The sequence below is a fragment of the Pongo pygmaeus genome, chromosome 10 (assembly GCF_028885625.2).
Source record: "Pongo pygmaeus isolate AG05252 chromosome 10, NHGRI_mPonPyg2-v2.0_pri, whole genome shotgun sequence".
Classification (NCBI taxonomy): Eukaryota; Metazoa; Chordata; class Mammalia; order Primates; family Hominidae; genus Pongo; species Pongo pygmaeus.
Window position 1 is genome coordinate 101,343,636 of NC_072383.2, and position 23,728 is coordinate 101,367,363.

A 23,728-nucleotide genomic window follows, 5' to 3' on the forward strand; every position below is an offset into this window, starting at 1 on the left:
TCTTTGTGACAACCTTATAAGATAGACATGCATCTTCTTCACCTTACAGATAAAAAATTGAGACTTGGGGAGATTAAGAGTCTATTTAAGTAGGTTCAGCTTGATGGAAAAACTGCCATTTGAATTGGGATCACCAGAGCTGAAAGATGCTACGTCTATCTCTATCCCAAATTGTAACATGTAAGATTGTACTGCTTTTTTTTAAAAAAAAAATGGTACCTGATTTTTGTCTGTGTAAAATGTAAGACATTGGACATTGTCATTAAGGAGATAAATGACACACTTTTTCATGCTGTCTTTATGCAGCCAAAGTTTATTCAAAGTTTCCTGTAAGCAAAATAATTGTCATAATTTTGTTTCCTGGTCTTTGTACAAACTCATTCTCTTTCCATGCCTGACTCTTGCTCCATAAAAAGATAGGCTTTCAGCCAGGCATGTTGGCTCTCAGCACTTTGGGAGGCCAAGGCGGGTGGATTACCTGAGGTCAGGAGTTCGAGACCAGCCTGACCAACATGGCGAAACCTTGTCTCTATTAAATACAAAAAATTAGCCAGGAGTCATGGCACATACCAGCTGCTTGGGTGGCTGAAGCAGGAGAATCGCTTTAACCCAGGAGGCGGAGGTTTCGGTGAGACAGGATCGCACCACTGCACTCCGGGCTGGGCAACAAGAGCGAGACTCTGTCTCAATAAATAAATAAATAAATAAATAAATAAAGGCTTTTAGGATTACCACCCACTTCCCTACCCTCAGTACTGGCAACAAATGTGGGTGCTGTCCTCGGTGCTGAGAATCTCCCCTCTGGAAGGCATGGATAGTCTGCCCCTCTTTCTCTTTGCCCCAGGCAGAGTTGCCTTGTCTTAGAAGGCACTTCACAGTCACAAAACTTCTGTTGTGTAATTCCAGGCTGCACTCCACGAGGGAGAATTAGTAGTTATTTTTCACAAGAGTGACTTTCAAGACAGCCTCCTGTCTCCTTGGCTTTCCCAAGGACATTCTAGGAACAGAAAGTTTGGGAAAGTTTCTGCTTCCTCCTTTTTCACTCTCAAACTCGATTTATTTTGTTAGGCCAAGGAAACAGAGTTTATCTATCTTCACAGATTTGGGGAAGGTGGGCAGAAGCAGTATTTTGGTGCTGCCGGAGCTGGGAAGCCTTTCTAGACCAACGTTACCTTTTGCAAGCAAAGTAGTTGTTCCAAGCTAATTTTTTGTTTTGGGATGATTTTGATGCCTGGTGACTCTCTAATGAACAGCTTTAAAATGTGTTCTACTCCGATATATGGCAGGGTGGGTCTTAGGGAAAGGGCCAGCTGCTCTGTGCCTTTGCTGATGAAGTCCTCAACTTAGCCCTATCTATGGCCTCTGAGAGGTCGGAGGAATGGAGGGGAGTGGTAATAGAATAAATGACTTCTCAAAGAAATCCACACTTTTGAAAAGAGAGACATAAGGGAGAGACTCAAAGTTACAAATGAACATACACCTTAGTCCTTCCTTTCTAAATCCAAATTCCATCCTCCCCAGAACCCTCACAAGGAAAGATAAAAATTATCCCTTTGACACAACTCATTCACTTACCTTACATTTGCAAGGTAAGATTGTGGGACAAGACAGGTCCAGCTAACATTTGTTTGAGAACCCTTTGGAATAAAGAGACCTCAAAGAGGACTAAGTTTCTTTATTTTAAAATAGATATTCCTTAATTTGTGTCTACTTCTAGGAATAGTAAATTGAAGGCATCCAAAGTATAGACAAATTTTAATAACATCAATGAAAGACGCTGATCTACTTACTTCCTCTGGGCATCATGTACCACCTAAGAATGATCTAATGAAAAGTAAGTACTGCAGTTCAAGCTTAATTGCTATTTATCTTTTATTCATTTAGGCAAATTAAAAAATTAAAAGGCTGTTATGATTTCTTTAGTAATGTTTTCTTGGAAACTTAAGAATCCCATCTCTCAGAGAAGCACATCTTTTTAAAAGAAAGTTTTAAAATTCACAAATACAAATTGTATATATTTATGGTGTATAATGTGGTGTGTATATATATTTGTGCAATACATATATTGATATGCATATATATGCATATATGTGCATATATTGATATGCATATATATATGCATATATGTGCATATATTGATATGCATATATATGAATATATATGCATATATACATATGCATATACATATATGTGCACACACATTGTAAAATGATTAAATCAAGGTAATTAGCATATCCATCACATAACATATTTATATTTTTGGGGGGTGAGAACATTAAAATATACTCTTAGCAACTTTCAAGTTTCAAGCAATTTTACTTTTGAAACTTCACAGGAAATCTATTAAAAGGCAGTGACCATCTGTGTGTGTGTGTGTGTGTGTGTGTGTACGTGTGTGTGTGTGTTGAGGGTGCATGCACACTTTACTGGGAAGAAGATACTTTAAACACATTTTTAATCTTTCCTTTGCAAAATACATTTTTATATACTTTCTTAATTTTGTTTCCTCGATGATTTTTTTTTTTTTGCAAATGTTAGATAAGTCACTAAATGCTTTCTGAGCATTTCAGCCTGACTATGGACAACTGTGAAGTTTCACTGGTATAATTTTTTATCTTTACTTATCAACAAACATTTATTAAGCACTTACCATAGTGCAGTTATTATCCAAGCAGCATAAATACAAACTAGTCATAATCTACTCTAAACTAGATATAAGGGGTAATATCTTTCTTTTAAAATAATTGCAATTTTGTCTGGGCATGGTAGCTCACACTTGTAATCCCAGCACTTTGGGAGGCTGAGACAGGTGAATCACTTGAGGTCAGGAGTTCAAGACCAGCCTGGCCAACATGGCGAAACCCGTCTCTACTAAAAATACAAAAATTAGCCAGGTGTGGTGGTGCGTGCCTGAAATCCCAACTACTTGGGAGGCTGAGGCAGGAGAATCGCTTAAGCCCAGGAGGCTGAGGTTGCAGTGAGCTGAGATCATGCCACTGCACTCCAGCCTGGGCAACAGAGCAAGACTCCGTCTCAAAAAAAATCACAATTTTGTCTAATTTATAAATTTTCAATAACTTTTAAAATAAAAAATTACAAATTTAGTTGTTTCTAAACTTTTCTTACACAATAGTTTATTTGTGATAAACAATTTTCCCTACCTTCCTTGTGATGCAGCTCACACAGCAACTGTTTTAAAATAAATTATTGAGCATCTATTATGGGCTAAGTGCTAATGGTTTTAGAGGTGAAAATAAAGTCAAGGTTTCTGTTTTTATAAAGCTGACATTTTATTGGTGGATTTTTTAAAACACAACTAAATTATATAACTTAGAAACCTACAGTTAAAATTCAGATTCCTACTTTCAGAAACTTATTAAACATCAATGCCACAGGCTTGGAATTTTTTATGTATTTATTTTGATTGTACTCAGCAAGATCATCTGTCAGTAAAGACTGATACTGTTTCTAAAATATTGCTCATTTACTAGAAATTAAACAAATAAAAACACTTATATATTGGAAATTTATTAAATCCCATTGCTATAGACTGGGCTTTTATATCTGGATAAAAAAGAGCTAAGAACTGAGTAGCACATTACCAAAAATACAAATATTATCTTTCATTCAGTATGTAACTTCCTGTGAAAATCATAACTTAACCGAAACTTTACCTTCAAACTCATTAAAACATCTTTACTGGACTAAATCTCACTCTTCAATATTGTCAAAAATATTATCTAATATTTGAGTTCCAGAGTCAATAATTAACTTTTCATGTGAAATAAAGAAACATCAGAATAATCCCTTTGCAGGGATTGTTTGGTGTTTAGAGTAAAAGCAGAGAAAAAAATCCTTTTTCACTTTTAAAATCAGTGGGTTTTACTAAGGCATAAACATAGATACAGGCATAAAATTCCAACTTCAAAACAATGAAACTTCAGACACATTCAGCAAATTCCTCTTTCCTCCCAGCTGGCATATGTAAGCAGGTATTGTAACACCCCATTAGTGGATCAGGAATAGCTATATAAAGACACATATGAACACTTGAATCATATTTCAAGGCTGCAATGGACCTTGGTTTATAAAGTTTAACTCCCTCATTGTTCGAGTGACACTGAGGTCTAAAGAAGGGAAACAGCTTATCCACATTGACATCATTGGCAGTGGCAGACTGACCACCACAAGTCAGGTTTTCTCAAACTGAATGTACCTGATAGAATTTGGCTATGAATAATAAAAAAAAATTGGGGTACTTAAAAATACAGGTCTCTGGGCCTTATCTTCAGAGATTCAAATTGGGTGGAGCTGGGAAGGTACCCAGAATTTGCTGTTGATGATACTACAGCTGTTCTGAGAACTAAACTCGAAGAAACACTGCAAATTCTTTAAGACTTAACTATTTCCAAAATAAAATGTAAAGTAGTATGAGAATTTCAAATCATAGCTTCAAAGACATTGTTTTTTTTCTCCCCACTGCTTCTCAGATATTCATGTTTTCATGGCAAATACACAATCAACAAAAGTCAAAGTCTGTTGACTGTCCAGGCATGACTTTGAGTGTCACAAGGAGTCCCTGCAAAGGGTTGGAGATATGAGCCTCTGGCCATTTTCTCATGTTACAAAATTATCTAGCTAATGTATTTCTAAGGCAGTGAGAGGAATATTTCATTCCAGGAAATAACTGAAACAGTGAAATTGTTTAAACTACTAATGTTTTATTACTAATACAAATAAAAATTTCACATTTATACAGATTTGCTTTTCAATAATGTATTTACTTATTTATTCAGTGAACATTTCCTGAATATCTACCAACCAAGCCTTTAGTCAACATCTGCTGCATCATAAATGTCTTCAAAGTGTTTCCCAAAACAGACTTGATAATTAATTGAAAAATGATACTGGAAGTTATGGGGATTAGGTGCGGAGTTTTATTACCTTATACAACAGTATTTATGATTACAATAAAACATACAAAAATGTTTTTATATTAATATAATACTAAAGAAGTTCAATGCTTGTAACTATTTTAATGAGCTTCTGACTTAAAGAAAATTTACTTAGGTACAATAACAAAGTAGTAATTGGAATCATAGTTAACTAAAATAGGAAATAAACTTCATAGGTTACGATTTATATTAAACCCAATAATTCAATTCTAATGACAGTCTTGTGTTTTACATTTAGCCTTACATGCTCCTTTATGAATTCTCTGCAAAGCATATATGAAGCTTGAATGAAGCAGGTCCCAAATTTTAATTAACCTTGATGAAATGCAACAGATTACTGATTTAACTCAATTGAGAGTATGGGATTATCATCTCTAAATCAAAGATGACCCCAAAAGATTTACCATTATGCTTTTGAGTATGTACTCATATCCTGTCATTTCAGATTATTTTGACTTATTTGTTGTTTCTCCATCTTGTAAAGGATTTAAGGCTGTTATTTTAAATTAAGGTTTGCTTTTCAGACTTTTTCTGATGAAAGAAATAGTTGGATCTCCATCAACAGATTCACAGTTGACAGACCACGTTCTGTCCGTGGCTTTACTTTATTTTCTGGAGGGCACTGCAAAGGATTCCAATTTCACCTACAAAGAAAACCACCATCAAAATGGGCCACTTACATAATAAACAAACACTCTTCAAGTGTCCTCAGTGAAAAGCACTAGGGGATAAGTGGGCTTCTTGGATGAGCTGGATGCCACCCCAACTTTCAAGGAGCTTACAGCCTCATTATGGTATAAGTACTTGCATGTTTTAGAAAATGCCAGAGCCATTAATGTAATCAGCGTCCCTTTTCCATAGGTCACTTCCCAGGGAAGGACTTAACAGGTCTTTCCCCAGGCAAATCATTAGCTGTTCCATTTCTCTTTTACATTACCATATGCAGATGCTTCAAGAAGTGAAATCATTGAACGTAATAGTATGGTTCACACAAAACTCTAGTGTCAGAATCACCTGAGTTCTATAAACTCCCAAGAGTTATCACAAATTTGGTAAATTTAGCCTTGGCTGTGACTCAAAGTTATTAATTTTTAGCTAGCTTTTCATTTGATTCTGATGCACATTCAAATTTTAGAATCCATGGTCTAAGCAGATAATTCAGTCTAGATGGCAAGATCACTGGATGAAGGTGTGATGCAGCCTTCCATTTATGCCATGTCTTCACATACCAAGTAAATGAGATTGGAAAGGAGAATATTTTAAATATAAAGAACTGCATGGGCAAGGGTTAGGAGTCAGGAAAGAGCATGAGAACTAAAAATTGATCAGTGTTGCTGGAAGAGAGTATGAAGGGCTAGAGAGATAATCAGGTGATAAATGAGGTAACCCTGTGATATTCTTAAGAGCAATTATTATAATATTCTCATTATGAAGGAAGAGTGGAAGGCCAACAGATGAGCCACTGGACAGCTTATAAAGTGGATAGAACCAGGCAGAGTGATACCAACTGGACACTTTGCATAGAAGGGATGGAGAGGCGAAGGAGAAAAAGGAACATGGCAGTGATAGGCCAAGTGTGGAAAGGTGGAATGATGGTAGGAGGTGGAGTGGAATCTAGGAAGGTCAAAGGAAAAAGGACACAAGGGTAATTCTGACCTTTTTGTCAAGTTCTTCTCCATCAGTGAACCCATGGCTTACATGGAGGTGCTTTTCTTCTTAATTAAATATTTCAATAAATTTATTATTTTTCCTATGGCGATGGTAGGGAAAGACAGTCTTCTATTACGGAGAAACTGAGTGGCCTCGTGAGGTGTAAATTACTTACTGTTAATGGAATCAGCCAAAATCTTAAGCTGCTGGGTATTGTCCAAGACCTCAATCCTTTGGGTGTATGGGTCATAGTGAACTGAGAAGGGCCGAGGTATTGTGGCAGCAAAGTTCCTAAGACCAAAACCACAGGCTTGAGTGAAGGGCACCATTTGGAGAAAGGTAATCTTAAGAGAGTTCTCAGTGGCATTTTACTTCTTTTTTAGGAACACGGACACCTCCCTAGAGGAGGGTCTTCAACAGCCAGGGCTGAGGAGGGGGAATGGAGTTTTAGTGAGTCTTCTTGGGAAGACTTTGCATGTGTGTATGTGTATGTACAAACACATATATACACATATTTATTTAGTCACCTAGCTCCAAGAAGACAGAGATAGCTTACAATGAAAGTACTGAATACAATAAAGCCACAAACTCCTATCATTAAATAAAATCAAGAGTAAGTAAAATCTAGCTAAAGAATGCTATATAGAGGAAAAAAAGCTCTGAAATGCTTGACAATCAATGCAGAGGGAAATAGCTCTCAAGTGGTGAAGAAAGCACTATGTTAATAATGAAATTTAACATCGATGGAGTACCTTCTATGTACCAAGAACTATGTTAAGTTCTAACTGCCCAATGCTCTTTACAAATATCCTTCCTTATTTAACCTTCACAAAAATCTTAGGAGAAAGGCACCATTAGTATGCCCATTTTACGGATGAGGAAACAAGCTTGGGAAGGCTATGTGACTACTAAGGCCATACTGTCAGTAAGTTATGCAGCTGGGAAGGAACCCAGGCAGTCTGACTCTGGCCTGGACCCTTTGCTTTCCTGCCTTCCCAGTGCCTTACTCCTGGATCTGGGAGAAATCCACCATGAGGGCCTCTATGAGGGACATCATACAATACCATTAACAAGATGTTGCAAAGTAATCACAAATTTCTAAGTTGGCCTCTGGTGAACGTATAAGCTGCTGTACTGAAAATACAATGTTACGGGAGACAGTAGGGACCTCCAAGTTTGGCAAGAGTGGCTCCCCAAGTTCCAAGTCAAGCTGCCTATGCTGAAACCCTGCCTCTGTCTATTATGGCCCTTGTGACCATGGGCACAGGGGACCACTCTTCTGTACCCCAATTTCCTCTGTAAAATTGGGGCAATAGTAGTACCTGCCCCAGGGGGTTGCAGCAAATGCTCTTATACTATGGAGTAAGTGCCCCATGAGTGTTAGTTGCTATCTTTCATGAAGAACAAATGGCCAAGTATATATTTCCACCTTTTCTTGTCTGAAAGGAGCTGTCTCAGCCCAGCTGGTGGCATGAGCCACGTGTTGCACATCTGTGATTTTGCCTGCTCTGCACCTCTTCCTCCTTCTTCCCATAAAGCAGCTCATTTTTGCTTTAGGTGATTTACCCCTACCCTACTAGGTGTGTATCAGTCCAGAAGTCAGTATTCAGTGCCAGCCCTCCTCTGGCGAGGAGGTAGAATGTGAACCATGCTCAGCCAATCACATCTCTGCCTACAACTTGAATCTTGAAACCCCAAGTGGTTAGAATTGGTTTCTCTTGGCTGAGATGCTTTGAGGGAATCCAAAGGGATGTGCAGATTCCTTGTTTTGAACCCCGTCCTTTAGCATTCTCTTTGACTCTCTGAGCCACTTCTCAGCAGAATGGGGTTTTCATGGTTGTTTCCCTTGAGGCCTTGGTACTGACAGGCCTGTTTCTTGGCAAGCTCTTCCCTGCTGGTCTGGGACAGATCACTTGCTGGTTAGAGAGTTGTCTCCAGGAGGGCCCACCCAAATGTGATCTTGGTATGACAGGGTGCTCATCAGCACTGCCTCTAAGCCCCAATGCCTGGGTCCAAACCTTGAGCCTTGGAGGGAGAGGGGGATGATGCTGGAAGGAGGCTAGGCTCCCAGTTTAGGAGAGAACCAAAAAAGCAGAGCCAGAAGGACTTGAGAGCTCTAGACAGAGCTGGAGAAATAGTCATTTTAGGCCACACCAAGTGGATTTGTGGGCCAGCATTTTACCTTTAATTATCTAAAGATAGTAGACTTAAATTAAGGAATATCTATTTTAAAAGAAAGAAAATTAGTCCTCCTTGAAGTCTCTTTATTCCAAAGGGTTCTCAAACAAATGTTAGCTGGACCTGTCTTGTCCCACAATCTTACCTTGCAAATGTAAGGCAAGTGAATGAGCTGTCAAAAGGATAATTTTCACCTTTCTTTGTGAGGGGTCTGGGGAGGATGGAATTTGGATTTAGAAAGGAAGGACTAAGATGTATGTTCATTTATGTCTTTGACTTTCTCCCTTATGTCTCTTTTCTCCCTCATGTCTCTCTTTTCAAAAGTGTGGATTTCTTTGAGAAGTCATTTATTCTATCACCACTCCCCTCCATTCCTCCGACCTCTCAGAGGCCATAGATAGGGTTGAAAGCTAACATACCCAGTGTCATAGACTCCCAAAGGCCCGTATGTCCCATGCCTGTCATCCATCACTGATAAGATTTTTTTAAGTGGTAACATACAGTGAGTATTAGGATATTCATGTCCAGGTGGACCCTCTGCCCAGTATGTCTCCTGCTTAGGTGCAGGAACTGTGCACTTAGAGGGCCAACAGTCTCAGAGTCCCAGAACCACTCCATCAGCCTCTTGCTGAACTGCCTCTGAGATTAATGCCTTCACCAATTATTTACTGAGTGCTTACTCTGTGTCAGGTATTGTTCCAGGGGCTGGAGGAAAAACAGAAAATAGAAAACAAAATTTCTACCCTCATGGAGCTTACCTTATGTAATATATTACAAGTTAATAAGTATTACAGAAGCACTGGTGGCAGGGATGAGTAGAAATAAGTTGGTTTGAGAAAGACATATAGAGATTAAATTTGGGTAAAGATACAAAGGACAAAGCACATTTTGTAGGTGTTTGGGAGAAGAAAGTGAAGAAAGGACTTCCTAGGTTATAAGACTTCTTTGATTTTGTGGGGAGACTTCTGTGGCCACTCTGTATTCAGGAGGCTTCAGTGTCTTGACTTGGTGGTTGCGTTGAACAGGGACCAGGTGGCAGGGGTGTGTGCAAAGGTCAGCATGCCCAACCTTCCAACAGAGAACGGAAGAAAAGGAGGGTGGAGAACATGGGAGAGAAACTGTCTATGGTACAAAGTTGCTGTAGGCATTGGAGTCCACTCTCCTGGCCAACCACCCACAGATGAGTGGCACCAGTCAGGAGGCCCCCAGAGCTAGTGGCTCACCTTTGTCACTACCTCACCTTACTTTCTCCTTGGCGTCATTAAAACTCTCCGCCACGTAATACAGGGGCTGGAACTCCGTGACAGGGTAATTTTGGATGGCTGTCTTCTCCAGTTCCAGGGGGAGAAGCTTTGGCTTGTCTGATAAGCAGTACTGTAGGCCCCAAGTGAAAAATTATTATCACTGTTAAATCAGGATCAGTATTCCCTGCTGCATCCCATAGGCCATTTGTGCCCCTTCTCTCATCTCACCCTGATTCCTTCTGCATCACAGCCCAAATGCTGTGAGCCAAATTACTTTGCACATACTAGGTTCTACCCTTCATAGCTCATCTAAAACCTACAGCCAAGGGAGAAAGGAGTAATTCATTCCAATTACTTTCAAGTAAGGCGGTCCATAGATGATGTGGGAGCCAACCACACTTTCTGGCATGTGTTTGCATACTCACAAGCCTGCATGCATAGGTCAGCCTTGGAATCAGGAGGCCCCTTCTCCCCAGAGATATGTGTACTTGCAATTCCATTTCTATCTGTAACACCCACAGCCATAATCAAATCATAGCTGCTAAGGCACCAGTCACTGGAGAATGAGTTCCCAGGTTGCATATAAAAATGGATACAAATAGGGTTTCAACAATATTGAAAGCACAATAATGGTTTTCTGTACCCACCACTTTCAAATCTATCCTTGGTTCCTGTTAAGGTCATACCTGTAATTCACCAAAGGATGACAGAAGCCCAGCACCATATGCCTTTATGGAGTCTCCTTGTTTGCAGAGCCCAAACTCCACAGTAAACCAGTAAATCTGGAATGGAAAGTCAATCTGAGAGCACACTCTGTGATGGTTAATTTTATGTGTCACCTTGACTGGATGAAGGGATACCTGGATAGATAGTAAAGCATTATTTTGGGGTGTGTCTATGAGGGTGTTTCTGGAGGGGATTGGCATGTGAGTCAGTGGACTGAGTGGAGAAGATCTTTCCTCAATGTGGGCGGGAACCACCCAATGGGCTGGAATCCCAGATGGAAGAAAAAGGCAGAGGAAAGCCACATTCGTATTCTCTCTCTCTTTGAACCAGGACACCCTGTTTCTCCTGCCCTTGGACATCAGAACTCCAGGCTCTCCGGCCTTTGGACTCTGGGACTCGCACCCAACCACCACCCAGGAGTTCTCAGGCCTTTGGTCTCAGACTGAGAGTTATACCATCAACTTCCATGGTTCTGAGGCTTTTGAACTTTGACTAATGTACGCCACTGACTTTTCAGGTTCTCCAGCTTGCAGGCAGCATATCGTGGGACCTCTCAGCCTCCATAACTGTGTAAGCCAATTCCCCTAATAAGTCCCCCTCAGATTTCCCTCTCTCTCTTTCTCTCTCTCTCTATGTCTCACTGGTTCTTTCTCTCTGGAGATCTTTGACTAGTGCACACCCCAAAGAAGGAGAAGGCAGCAACTGCCCCAGTGCCATGGACAGGATTGCCCAGGTAGAAGCCTGTGCAGGTTTGTTCTTTGAATCAGCATGACCTGTGATCACATCTCTGTGTCCTGTGTCTCACTCTATCTAGTCACCTGTTGAATCGAGTGTTGGCTGAATGTAAAGCATGATGGAAAATATCAGGAGGTACTAAGAAGCCCCAAAAGGAGGCCCCCAACAATTTGTTCTCCATATAACAGGAACTCCTCCGTCTCTTTTGTTTTTTTCTCTGTGATGTCAACTAGACTGAGATGTTCCTCAGATGCTCTGAAGCTGGTAGAGCTCATCAGGCACAACAGTGGGAGGTAGCAGATTGGGTAGTGATAGAATCAGTGAGGAGAATGTCCCATCATCCATGCTAAAACTTGGGGATGTTTCTGAAGTCAACTACTGCATTTATGCAAATAACCAAGTATTTTTCTTTCAATAACTGACAGTTCAATATGTCCTAGAGAGTTGGCCTGAAAAAAAGAATATTGGGGTTCTGGGGCTAAGAGGAACCCAGAGCTCAGTTAGCTGCTGGAGACAGTCACAGTTTTGGAGAATTAAGGGTAGGTTATTAGTTACATCTGTTTATTGGACTAGAAAATGTTAAACCTGGGAGGGCTGTCAGAGCTCAGTCAGTCTGACCTCCTCACATACAGGTGAGGAGTCTTCAGCCCAGGAAGGTAAGGCAACATGCATGTAGTTACACAGCAAATTATGGGCAGCAAGAATCCAGGACTGTTCCCCAACCAATCAGTAACATTTTTTCAATCAGTAACAATTTTTTAGAGAAGTCGAATTGGTGATAAGTCATTTTAATATTGTTATGGCAGATAACATGATGCTTTGCGTTCCAAGTTTATTTTCTTTGTAGAAATGAGAAATTCTATCCAGCTCTGTAACTTCTTTGAAAGCCGCTCCTTGTATCTCTGTAGCCTCCGGCATTTAAAAACCTATGTTCACAAAAATTTAAATAATTCAATTTAAATAGTTAAATTTTTAGTTGCTTTTGAGATGGGCAAGATATGAGCTATTGCATCCCATTTTTAGAGATGAGGAAGAAAAACCCACTGTCCAGCGCCTGAAAGCAACTGTCAGTGAGAAAATAACCTTCTGGGAGTTTTTAGCCTTTTGATGGAATGAGTTCATAAGCTTCTAAACTGATATATCTTAATAATAGATTTGCACTCATTGGCAGTCCTTAATTCAATTATAAATGTTTATTTTTCAACTTCCAGGACAGGCAATGTGGCTAGTGGCTGGGGTGAGATGTACTAGAATTAGAAACGAGTATGAAGGAAGGAAATCACCTGCTATGCAGAATTGCTGCTTCTATAGCCCCAGTGGACAAGTGTCATCAGATATACTCAGGAGAAGAAAGTGTTCAGCAAGAAGGGGAAAGCCCACCCCCATTTCTCCCTCATGTCTGAGAAAGAAAAGATCCTAATGTATGCTCTGGTGTGAAAAGTAGAGATGTAAACATTCCACATTCAAAGCTCTGGATCCAGATTACTTCATACACACACTTTATGCCAAGGGTTTTCAAGGGCTACTATTACAGCTTGTTGGTGGGTTCAAGATACTGCTTAAAATTTAAGAGATGTAAACATCTTCAGGTAGCTGATTTCAAAATCAAATTATTAAGGAGAAATCTATCAAAATGTGAAGTTTCACTGGTGCAAATGTAACCCACCACATTCTGATTTTTTTCCCCAGATAACCTGGCTTCCAAGGGAGTAGGAAAGTTTCAGAGACCTGAGGGCCATAGCCTATAGCACTCCCACCATCCACCCAGGGAGAGAAGGGACTTACTGTGGCGAGCTTTTCAATGTACTCATCAGGCGCACCCAGAGAGGCAAGGCCAATTTCCTGTAATTGGGGGAAAACAGTCACTGGAGTAGCTGGTGTCTGGCCGTCTTTAAGTTTCACCCACAGAACCAACCTGGTACTTGGCCATAAAAAGGTGATGGGTGGCCAGATGCCTTCAGAATGGCCCACATAGACCCTGAGTGTGGTGTCAAGTCTTTCCTGCCCATATGTTATAGAATCACAGATCTCCAGGGCAGGGGGACCCTTTCACTCTCACTTGGCCCTTTCTTTTCACTTTATAAGTGAGGAAATTGAGGCACAGAGAAGTGAAGTGACTTGCTCATGGTCACAGGGTCGGTTAGTATCTAAAGCTTCTTCTCTTGACTCCAGCTCAGTGATTATTCATCAGCAGAACATTCCTGGAGTGTTAAATGAGTCTTAATCATGTAGCCTGGAAACATCACAGGAGGACTGCAGATAAGTGGTGACATTGGTCCAGGCATATATATAGGTGGAGAGTCTAACATGTCATAGATTAATTCTCACCACAGCTTCTGTTGCAGAATTTCTCTACTGTCTCTTTGTCTCTTTTACAGCACTTACTGCAGCCTGCCTTGTGTGTATGTGTCTTTCCTACTGTATACATTAATTCATTCTCAAAATATTTATTAAGTTCATTCGATGTGCCAGGCAGTGTATAAAATCAGTAAAGACATCTTGTGAGTTTTAGTGGAGACAGACAATAAATAATGAACATATACATAACTATGTTAGAATATAAGTTCTTTGGAAAGAAGAAACAAAAGGAGAAATAAATAAGAGGGAGTGAGAGCTCCAGGGGATCGAGGGGAGACTTCCATTTTAAATAGGGTTCCAGGGTAAACATCATTGAGAAGGTGATATTTGAGCACAGACTTGAAGGAAGTGGGGTTGTTGGTTATACTGAAATCTGAGGGAAGCACATTGTTGGCCAAGCATATAGCCAGTGCAAAAGCTTGCATTTCTTTCCCAAGAAAAGACAGTGTTGTTTGGGTCAAGAAACAGGGAGGAACCAATGTGGCTGGAGAAGAATTAGTGAGGGGGCAGTGGCAGGTGATATCAAAGAGGGATCCAGAGCCAGATCACGTAGAATATTTTTAGATGTTTTAGGGCTTGAGTTTTTTCTTTCAGTGAAACAGGAGCCATTGCAGGGTAATGAGCAGATAGATGGTCATGATCTCACTTGTGTTATCAAGTACTCCTGGCTGCTGTGTGAGAATAGATGGTAGGAGTTGAGAGTAGAGGCAGGACACCAAGAGATGGTAGGGGTTGAGGGTACAGTAGGACACCAGGAGACTGGAGGGTAGACAGGGAACCAGGAGACTGAAGGGGTTGAGGGTAGACAGGACACCAGGAGACTGGAGAGGTTGAGGATAGACAGGACACCAGGAGACTGGAGAGGTGGAGGGTAGACAGGACACCAGGAGACTGGAGAGGTGGAGGGTAGACAGGATACCAGGACACTGGATAGGCTGAGTGTAGACAGGACATCAGGAGACTGGAGAGGTTGAGGGTAGACAGGACACCGGGACACTGGAGAGGTGGATGGTAAACAGGACACCAGGACACTAGAGAGGCAGAGGGTAGACAGGACACCAGGAGACTGGAGAGGTAGAGGGTAGACAGGACACCAGGAGACTGGAGAGGCTGAGTGTAGACACAACACCAGGGCACTGAGAGGTTGAGGGTTAACGGGACACCAGGAGACTGGAGAGGTGGAGGGTGAACAGAACACAAGGAGACTGGAGAGGCTGAGTGTAGAATATTCCAAAGAATATAAGTTCTTTGGAAAGAAGAAACAAAAGGAGAAATAAACAAGAGTGACTAAGAGCTCCAGGCGATCAAGGGGAGACTTCGATTTTAAATAGGGTTCCAGGGTAAGCATCACTGAGAAGGTGATATTTGAGCACAGACTTGAAGGAAGTGGGGTTGTTGGTTATACTGACATCTGAGGGAAGCACACTATTGGCCAAGCATATAGCCAGTGCAAAAGCTTGCATTTCTTGAGAGTTGAGAGTAAATGGGACACCAGGAGACTGGAGAGGCTGAGTGTAGACAGAACACATGGAGACTGGAGAGGCTGAGTGTAGACTGGACACCAAGACACTGGAGAGGTTGAGGGTAAACGGGACACCAGGAGACTGGAGAGGTGGAGGGTAGACAGGACACCAGGAGACTGGAGGGGGCCAGGGTAGAGACCACTAGAGGGGGCCAGTGAGGCGGCTACCGCAGTCACCAGGATGAGAAGACTCTACACATATTTTGAAGGTAGAACACACAGGATTTTCTGAAAGATTGGTTGTGGGGTTAAGAGAGAAAGGAGTTGGTAATGTCCCAAAGTGCTTATCGTTTGATCAGCTGGAAGGGCGGAGTTCCTATGAACTGATATAGAAAAAGCTGTGCTGGAGAAGGTTTGAGAAGGAAGATCCAGAACTCAGTTTTGGACAGGATGATAGAGATGTCTTACAGACATCCAAGGGGAGATGTTGAATAGGCAGTTCAATATGTAAGTCTGAATTTGGGGATGGAAGCCTTGGCTGCAGATGTAAATGTGTCCATCATCAGAGTAGAGATGGTATTTAAAGCCATGAAATTGAGTGAGATCACCAGAGGAGTGCGTGTAGACAGAGACGTAGACTACGATTAGGCCCACTTTGAAGCAAAAAGCTACATGGTCTGCATCTCTATATCACTCCCTGGGCCAAGTCCAGAGCCTGGTTCAGATTAGGCTTATAAAATACTTTCTGATTTAGAGTGAGCCAAATTCAAATTCTTAGCCTGGATCTGCTCTCTCAATTCAACTAGAAACCACTGATAAATCCAAGACCAAAATGGCACCTTGTTCTCTTAGTCACCATTCTTTGTGAGCCTAGAGCTTGCCTACAACAAGGGGGGCCCAACATTCCCTGTGCTCCAGCCCCACTCCATCCTGTACTGTAGTGGGAAGCAAGTCCTGCCTCTGATCAAAAAGGAATGTTCTCAGGAAACTTTCAACATGACTTGCTGCCTTGGAACTGTCCAGATCAAAGTTGGAATCATGTGACACTGATGCCCCAGGAGCTCCTGTTTGTTGACTTGAGCAACTGTCCACTCTTCTGTGGGGTTCCCCAAAGTGGAAATGGCTTAAGGAGGACTGCCACTTAGCCTCTGACTTCGTAAACTAGCTTCTGGTGGTAAGAATAAAAGGTTCCTATTCTTCAAGGAAAAATCTGATTGTTTTTTGGCCATAGTAACAAATCCAGATTTTAAAACTGTCCCAAGCAATCAAAGATATCTTGGCAGCAGTAACCACACTTCTGAATGACATTGGTGATGCTTCTACAGTTAAAGTTCAACTAATCCCTAAACACTTCCACTTCCAAAAGTCCAATGATCTTTGAACTCCATAATTCCCCAAACTTCACATAAAAGTAATTTTTCTTTTGTTTAGAGAGACTGCATCTTACAAGTACAGTTTTCCCTCACTTAGCAAGCAATAAATTCCACTTTTTTGTTTGTTTGTTTCAAATATTTAGTGGTAGCTTCTTTATTTGACAGTGGGAATGTTTATTTCTTCCAGCTGAGGGAAAATGCCCATTAAATTCACACACAATCCCATTATTCTGAAATTCCAATACTTGGCTCAGCATTTGCTCATAGGTCATTCTATTTGATTCTCATGCTTCTTTGTGAGGAAGATGACTGGTGGAGAGGGCTTTTGACTGATCCGCACTTATTAAAACTGAGGCACAGGGTGGCTGATAATGTAACCCCAGGTCACACAGCTGGTTAGTGGCAGGGTTGGAGCCTCGGTACATCAGAACACCATTCAACCTTCTCATGATCCCAGCTACCAAACCATGGTTTTAGGCTGCCTCTCAGTGCCTGGAGAGAATTAGTAGCATTATTTTACTCAGCCCAAAACTTTCTTTTTTGGCCGGGTGTGGTGGCTCTTGCCTGTAATCTTAGCACTTTGGGATGCTGAGGTGGGAGGATTGAGGCCAAGAGTTTGAGGTCAGCCTCAGCAATGTAGTGAGACTCTGTCTCCACAAAAATTAAAAAATTCAGCCAGGCATGAAAGCATGTGCTTGTAGTCCCAGCCACTCAGGAGGCTGAGGTGGGAGGATTGCTTGAGCCCAGAAGTCTGAGGCTGTAGTGAACCATGATTACACCACTGCACTCCAGTCCAGCCTGGGTGACAGAGTGAGACCTTGCCTTAAAAAAAAGAAAAGGAAAAGAAAGCTTTTTTTTGAGCTTGTTAACCACTGTGAAAGATGAATGAAATTCTAGGTTGCAGGGTTGCAGCTTTGATGATGGTGATAAGATATTCAGCTCATTTTTTTTCTTTGTTAACTCTAAGTCAGGGTATCAGCATTGGATTCTTGGCAAATGTCACCTCACTTAATTCAAGCCTATACACAAATAACTGCCTGACAAGGTAGAAAGTTGCAACAGCCCTGAAAAGGTGAGGGGAATGTACTAAGAGACTGGAGAAGGTGAGGTAGTTCCTGCATGGGAATCAGGGAGGATTTCATGGATGAAAGGCTCTAGCAGGAAAAATGAGATTAGTACACTGAAGAACACACATATGATTCAGAGGATGAGTGATTCACCAACCCCATGCTTGATCTCCGAAATGGGTATTTAGCTTCCCAGAACCACACACCCATTTCAGGTGGGATCATAGAACTGTACCTGGTTTCCGCTCTTGCAGAGGGCATGAGGACCCCTCCCTGGGCTCAACTCATTTGAGAAATTCAGGTCACAGACCTATAACTGGAAGGCTAAAAAATGCATTCCTTACCTGGGAAAACTGGGCAAAGCTGCGATCTGAAAACAAGGGCACATGTCCCAACAGCTCATGGCAGATGTCACTGAAAGACAGAAAGCACAGAGAGCTTGGAGGGGAGGAGGTTTAAGCCAAGCCAGACTCAGTCTTTCTACATGAGGAATGGGCAGAAAGAATGGAAATAGCTCTTTTAGGCTTATGATCCCTCTCCCAGGAATAAGTGATATGCAGAGGTTGGGATCAGAAAAGGCAGGGTACAAGGTAAAAAGGAGAAAAGGAAGGAAAAATAAGAGACAGGTGCAGGGCAGGGCACAGCAGCCAAGGGTCTTAAGAGTATGCCCAGTGGGGTACCAGGCAGAAGAGCTAATATTCCTGTGGACATGCTCCCATATACCTAAGTGAGCTATGAGTCATGAACACGTCTCATCCTGTCTTCTCCCTGATATTGACTTCCCTGGGCAGATACAATATGCTCAGCTATTCCACTGGGAACTAAAACAAAAACAGTGCTGCTCTTCTCTTAGTCTGGAGGCAGACAGCAGTGAGGGAAGAAAACCTACATTTATTTAACACTGTATGTGCTATGTCCATTTGGAACAGGTCTTTTTGGATTTGTAGCAATGAACTTTATGGGCAAGGAAAAACAATTTTGGATGTTCTATTAATTTTTTATAAGTTGCATAAGTTTTATCAGACTAAGGGGATAACGAAACACCCAAATAAGAAGTATAATGGCTGCAATTCTCTACCTCTATCCAATACACAATCTAGGCAAAGAAAGATAAGAGTAATCTAGATGTATACTTAGGAGGTATTGAGATAGCTTGGCTGCCACTTGTTCCTGTTCTTATTTGCAACTTCGTAGCTTTGACTTTGGAACTTGATTGGGATCTCTCATTCTCACTGCCAAGGGAGTTCTGAGTTACTGGATCACAGGATGCCCAAATCTCCAATCAGTCTGGTCTATCTACTTGGATGGAGCAGATCTCCAGAATAGATGAGTTGTTTTTAGTACTACCAGCAAACAATCTAGACAACTAGTCCTGTGGACCAGCCAGCAATGAACCCAAACCTCATTCTTGCAGCAAGAAAAGATGGCGCTCATTGTGCCTGGCAACTGGTAGCTGGAGGACAATACTCACGGTTCGGGGGTATACATGGGCCTGGATCCATGTCTGATGTACTGTGTGCAGTGGAAGACTCGGAAGGCCAGGCCACCCAAGAAATCCCGAGAGGAAAGCAGGCCAGCCACAGGTCGGAGGCGGAAACCAGTGCAAGCTGGGATGCAAAGAAGAAAGAAAACTCAAAGCTCATCACCGCTGAGTCAGAGGCACTAGGAGACCTTCAGGTAGTGGAGTAGTACACATAGCTGCCCAGGGACATAGGCTTTGACACTAGGTAGACTTGGCTTCAGATGTCTGCCTTGCTGCTTTCTAGCTAGGTGATCTGGATCAAGTAAATTCCCATTTCTGAGCCTCAGTTTCCTCATCTGCATAATGTGGATAGATACTTCTTAGAGATGTTCCAAGAATAAAAAGAGCTAATGAATACAAAGTACTTAGCACAGAGCCTAGCACATTGGAAACATGCAATAAATTTAGCTTTCATTACCATTTGTTAGGGTGGAACAATTATTCCCTACTTCTGCTGCTTCTAGAGTGAAGAGGGAATTTGTACCTCATTTCCCAGAAGGGAAGAGTATGGATAGAGTGCTTCCAGCTTCTGTACTGCACCTCACACAGTCCACCCCATGAGTAGCAGTGACCTGTCTGACTGGAGCATTTGGGAAGAGAATATGAATATTGTCAATTTAACTCTTTCTGTACTGCTCTTTCTCTCTTGATTGCTCACACAGGACGTCATTCCAGTCTGCTCTTGGCCATGCAATGGACTATGCTCCATGAATTGGCAGGTTAAGTTTACCTAATTAAGGGGTAAAATATTAGCAAGTCCATTTGTGTGCACATCTATATCACATTCTCTAAATCGCTCAATTTTAAAGCTGACCTCTGATCACCATCTCTATGGTTCCTGTATCTGTCTCTCAATTTGTTCCAAACTTTGGAGGATAAGGACAATGACAGTGATAATGGTAATAATAGCTAACACTATATATGACCTACTGTATGTAAGACACTCTTTTAAGCTACTTTAGATATGCTACTAATCCCCACAATAGCCCTGTGAAGTAGACACTTTTATTATGCCCACTTTACAGGTGGGAAAGCTGAGACAGAGATAGGTTAAAGGTTTTATTCAAGGTCACAGCCACAGGGAGTCTAGCTTCAAAGTCTGTTCTCTTAATTACTATTATGTAGCTTCCCAACTGCTAGTATTACTGTTTTATTATTCTTATTATTGGTCATAGCAATGAGAGTAATTAGCTAAAGAAGTCTTTGAGATCCCCTTGCCTCTTGCCCCCATGTTTTCTGTGTCTTCAGGCTGAAGCACACTCTGCTTGGACCCTTACTCCATTCTTTATCTAAGAAGCAAAGACTTTCTAATGGAAGGGACCCAAAAGGTCATCTAGCTCACCCCCAAACTGTCCTGGCTACAACTTCCCTTCCTGCCAAGTAATTTCCCTGGCTCATTGCCCGCACAGTGGCCCATCTCTGCACAGCTCTGATATATAGAAAATTTTGTAACCTGTAGTCTGTCTCCCCACTTCTGCTTATTCTACCTGGCACACAGTAGGTGTTCAATATGTGCTAGTTCATTATTTTGTTTTTGCTAAATTAACATCCTCTTGGCAGAAAGAATAACACCCATTTCACCTGGATATACTCTACAGAGAGGCTTGAGACTCAATGTACTTACTTTGAGTAAGTACTTGAGCTACTCAGATTTCAATTCAGTCCAAATTCACTGAGTACCTGCTGTATATGCAAGACTGTGCTGGTTGTTTTCATATGCAGCACCTTACTTCATTCTCATAATTTCCCTATGGGAAAAGCTAAAGAGTTGATACAGTGTCCATTTGACAGAAGACAAAACTGAGGCAGGTTTACTCAGCTGGAGAGGATCGAAGGCAGGATTCATACCAGATGCACAGACTCAGAGCTCAGGGCTCTTGGCACCATCCCCCAAAATAGCACATTTCTTACACAAACACACACTCCTAGCTCATAACACAGCAGGAACTACAGGGCAAAAAAAAAAAAAAAAAAAAAAAAAAAAGAAAAACTCAGTGAAGCACCTTGGGCTTTAAGTGTGAAAGAAAATACTTTTCAGGGAAAGGTACACAGCAAAATCCACAGCCTCAGGTGTTTGATTGAGTGAAAGTGGATAAACACAGTAGGGGCTGGAGCAAAGGCAGAGTGCAGTGAAATTGAGTTCCTCCTGGAGGAATCAACCTGCATGCATTTCTACAAGCATATGCTTTCACACTTGCCTCCACGTACTTGTCTTCCCCTTCCCTCTCCTCTGCCTCAATCCTCCCCCAACTTTCTGCAGGGCCATTTACCCTGATGTGGACTTACTCTGCAGGAATTGAGAAACGTCTTCCAGCTGGGGAATGTTATCTTCATGGAAGCCACAGTACTTTTCAAGAAGTGGAAAAATGTGATTGTACTCATAGCAAGCATGGGTTTTATACAAGGACTTCAGAGTCTTGAACACCGTGCCCCATGTTTTCTTTTCTTCCTCCATGTATTCCACTCGAGGGATGGGCTGCCCACTAGAATACAGGCACAAAACAGGTGTCTCAAGCAGGGCAGGGGCACAGCAGAACACAGGTTAGGTTAGCAGAGGGAGTCGGGGACCAGAACTTGTGAGCTGCCATCACTTGCTACAGTGAATTTCATACATTATTTGAAAGAGAAAAATTCCACATCTTGATATAGGAAACATTATTGTTTTGATTTCCCACATGAAAGAGTGATTTGGTTAAGCAATGATACCGGCTGCAATGAGGATTTGCTCTCACTTTTGGGAAATCACTTGGTTTTTCTACTCTTCTAATTCTCTAATTGCTTACCTAGGGTAAAAATTCACTTACCTGCACAGGCCAGTCAGGTATCACAAAGGTGTAAAGTTGCAGAGATTGGCAATAAGGAGAATAGGGTCTGGCAGAATACATTTCCTTTCTAAACCAGGGCATCTAAGTTCAGTTTAAAGTAACACAGTGTATTTTTATGGTGTTAACTAAAGCAATTACACCAGTGGGCTAAACTGGATTTAATAATATGTAGGCCATAAATCTGAGATCCCCTTTGTTTGGTAGGCATGCACTTATTGGGTTTGATATTTCTGCTCCTGGGAAGTTATAAAGGTATTTAAATACATGCTAAGTAAGATTCCACATTGTATACAAATATCAAAACATCATGTTGTATACCATAAATATATACAATTTTTATTTGTCAATTAAAAAACTAAATAAATAAGTTCTAGATCAAGGATAATAAATAAATATTGGAACAAAGGAGAGAAAATAAATATATAAATCCATGCTAAGGTATAAAATGCTTTATACCTTCTCTACACTGAGCTTGTTCAAGTACAGATGCCAGGCTGCATAGATCCTGAATCTCTTGGGGAAGGGAAGGCTTACATATCTGGATTCTAGTAAGCTCCCCAGGTGACTCTGAGGCAAACTATGGTTTAAAAGTCATTAGTTTTAAAAGTCTTGGAAGCTCGAACTGGGTGGAGCACACCACAGCTCAAGGAGGCCTGCCTGCCTCTGTAGACTTCACCTCTGCGGGCAGGGCATAGCCAAACAAAAGGCAGCAGAAACCTCTGCAGACTTAAATGTCCCTGTCTGACAGCTTTGAAGAGAGTAGTGGTTCTCCCAGCATGGAGTTTGAGATCTGAGACCGGACAGACTGCCTTCTCAAGTGGGTCCCTGACCCCCGAGTAGCCTAACTGGGAGGCACCCCCCAGTAGGGGCAGACTGACACTGCACACGGCTGGGTACCCCTCTGAGACGAAGCTTCCAGAGGAATGATCAGGCAGCAACATTTGCTGTTCAGCAATATTCACTGTTCTGCAGCTTCCGCTGCTGATACCCAGGCAAACAGGGTCTGGAGTGGACCTCCAGCCAACTCCAACAGACCTGCAGCTGAGGGTCCTGACTGTTAGAAGGAAAACTAACAAACAAAAAGAACATCCACACCAAAACCCCATCTGTATGTCACCATCATCAAAGACCGAAGGTAGATAAAACCACAAAGATGGGGAAAAAACAGAGCAGAAAAGCTGAAAATTCTAAAAATCAGAGCACCTGTCCCCCTCCAAAGGAACGCAGCTCCTCGCCAGCAATGGAACAAAGCTGGACAGAGAATGACTTTGATGAGTTGAGAGAAGAAGGCTTCAGACGATAAAACTTCTCTGAGCTAAAGGAGGAAGTTTGAACCCATTGCAAAGAAGCTAAAAACTTTGAAAAAAGATTAGATAAATGGCTAACTAGAATAAACAGTGTAGAGAAGTCCTTAAATGACCTGATGGAGCTGAAAACCATGGCACGATAACTACATGACAAATGCACAAGCTTCAGTAACTGATTCAATCAACTGGAAGAAAGGGTATCAGTGATTGAAGATCAAATGAATGAAATGAAGTGAGAAGTTTAGAGAAAAAAGAGTAAAAAGAAATGAACAAAGCCTCCAAGAAATATGGGACTATGTGAAAAGACCAAACCTACCTCTGATTGG

General features: G+C 41.6%; 1 protein-coding gene across 6 annotated transcripts in view; it reads right to left on the reverse strand.

Annotated features, from left to right (window-relative positions):
* Window positions 1–4,699: 4,699 nt before the first annotated feature.
* PAH (phenylalanine hydroxylase) overlaps window positions 4,700–23,728 on the reverse strand; it is a 115,133-nt gene continuing 96,104 nt past the window's right edge. For 3 of the 6 annotated variants that reach the window (XM_054445692.2, XM_054445691.2, XM_054445693.2), the window contains 8 exons: window positions 21,557–21,753; window positions 19,220–19,355; window positions 18,093–18,162; window positions 13,274–13,330; window positions 10,714–10,809; window positions 10,024–10,157; window positions 6,781–6,896; window positions 4,700–5,599 (listed from right to left, as the gene is read on the reverse strand). In XM_054445692.2, coding sequence (XP_054301667.1) covers window positions 5,556–5,599; window positions 6,781–6,896; window positions 10,024–10,157; window positions 10,714–10,809; window positions 13,274–13,330; window positions 18,093–18,162; window positions 19,220–19,355; window positions 21,557–21,753 — 850 coding nt within the window. In that variant the 3' untranslated portion in view covers window positions 4,700–5,555. The other 3 variants (XM_054445697.1, XM_054445696.2, XM_054445694.2) reach the window with 2 other exon arrangements.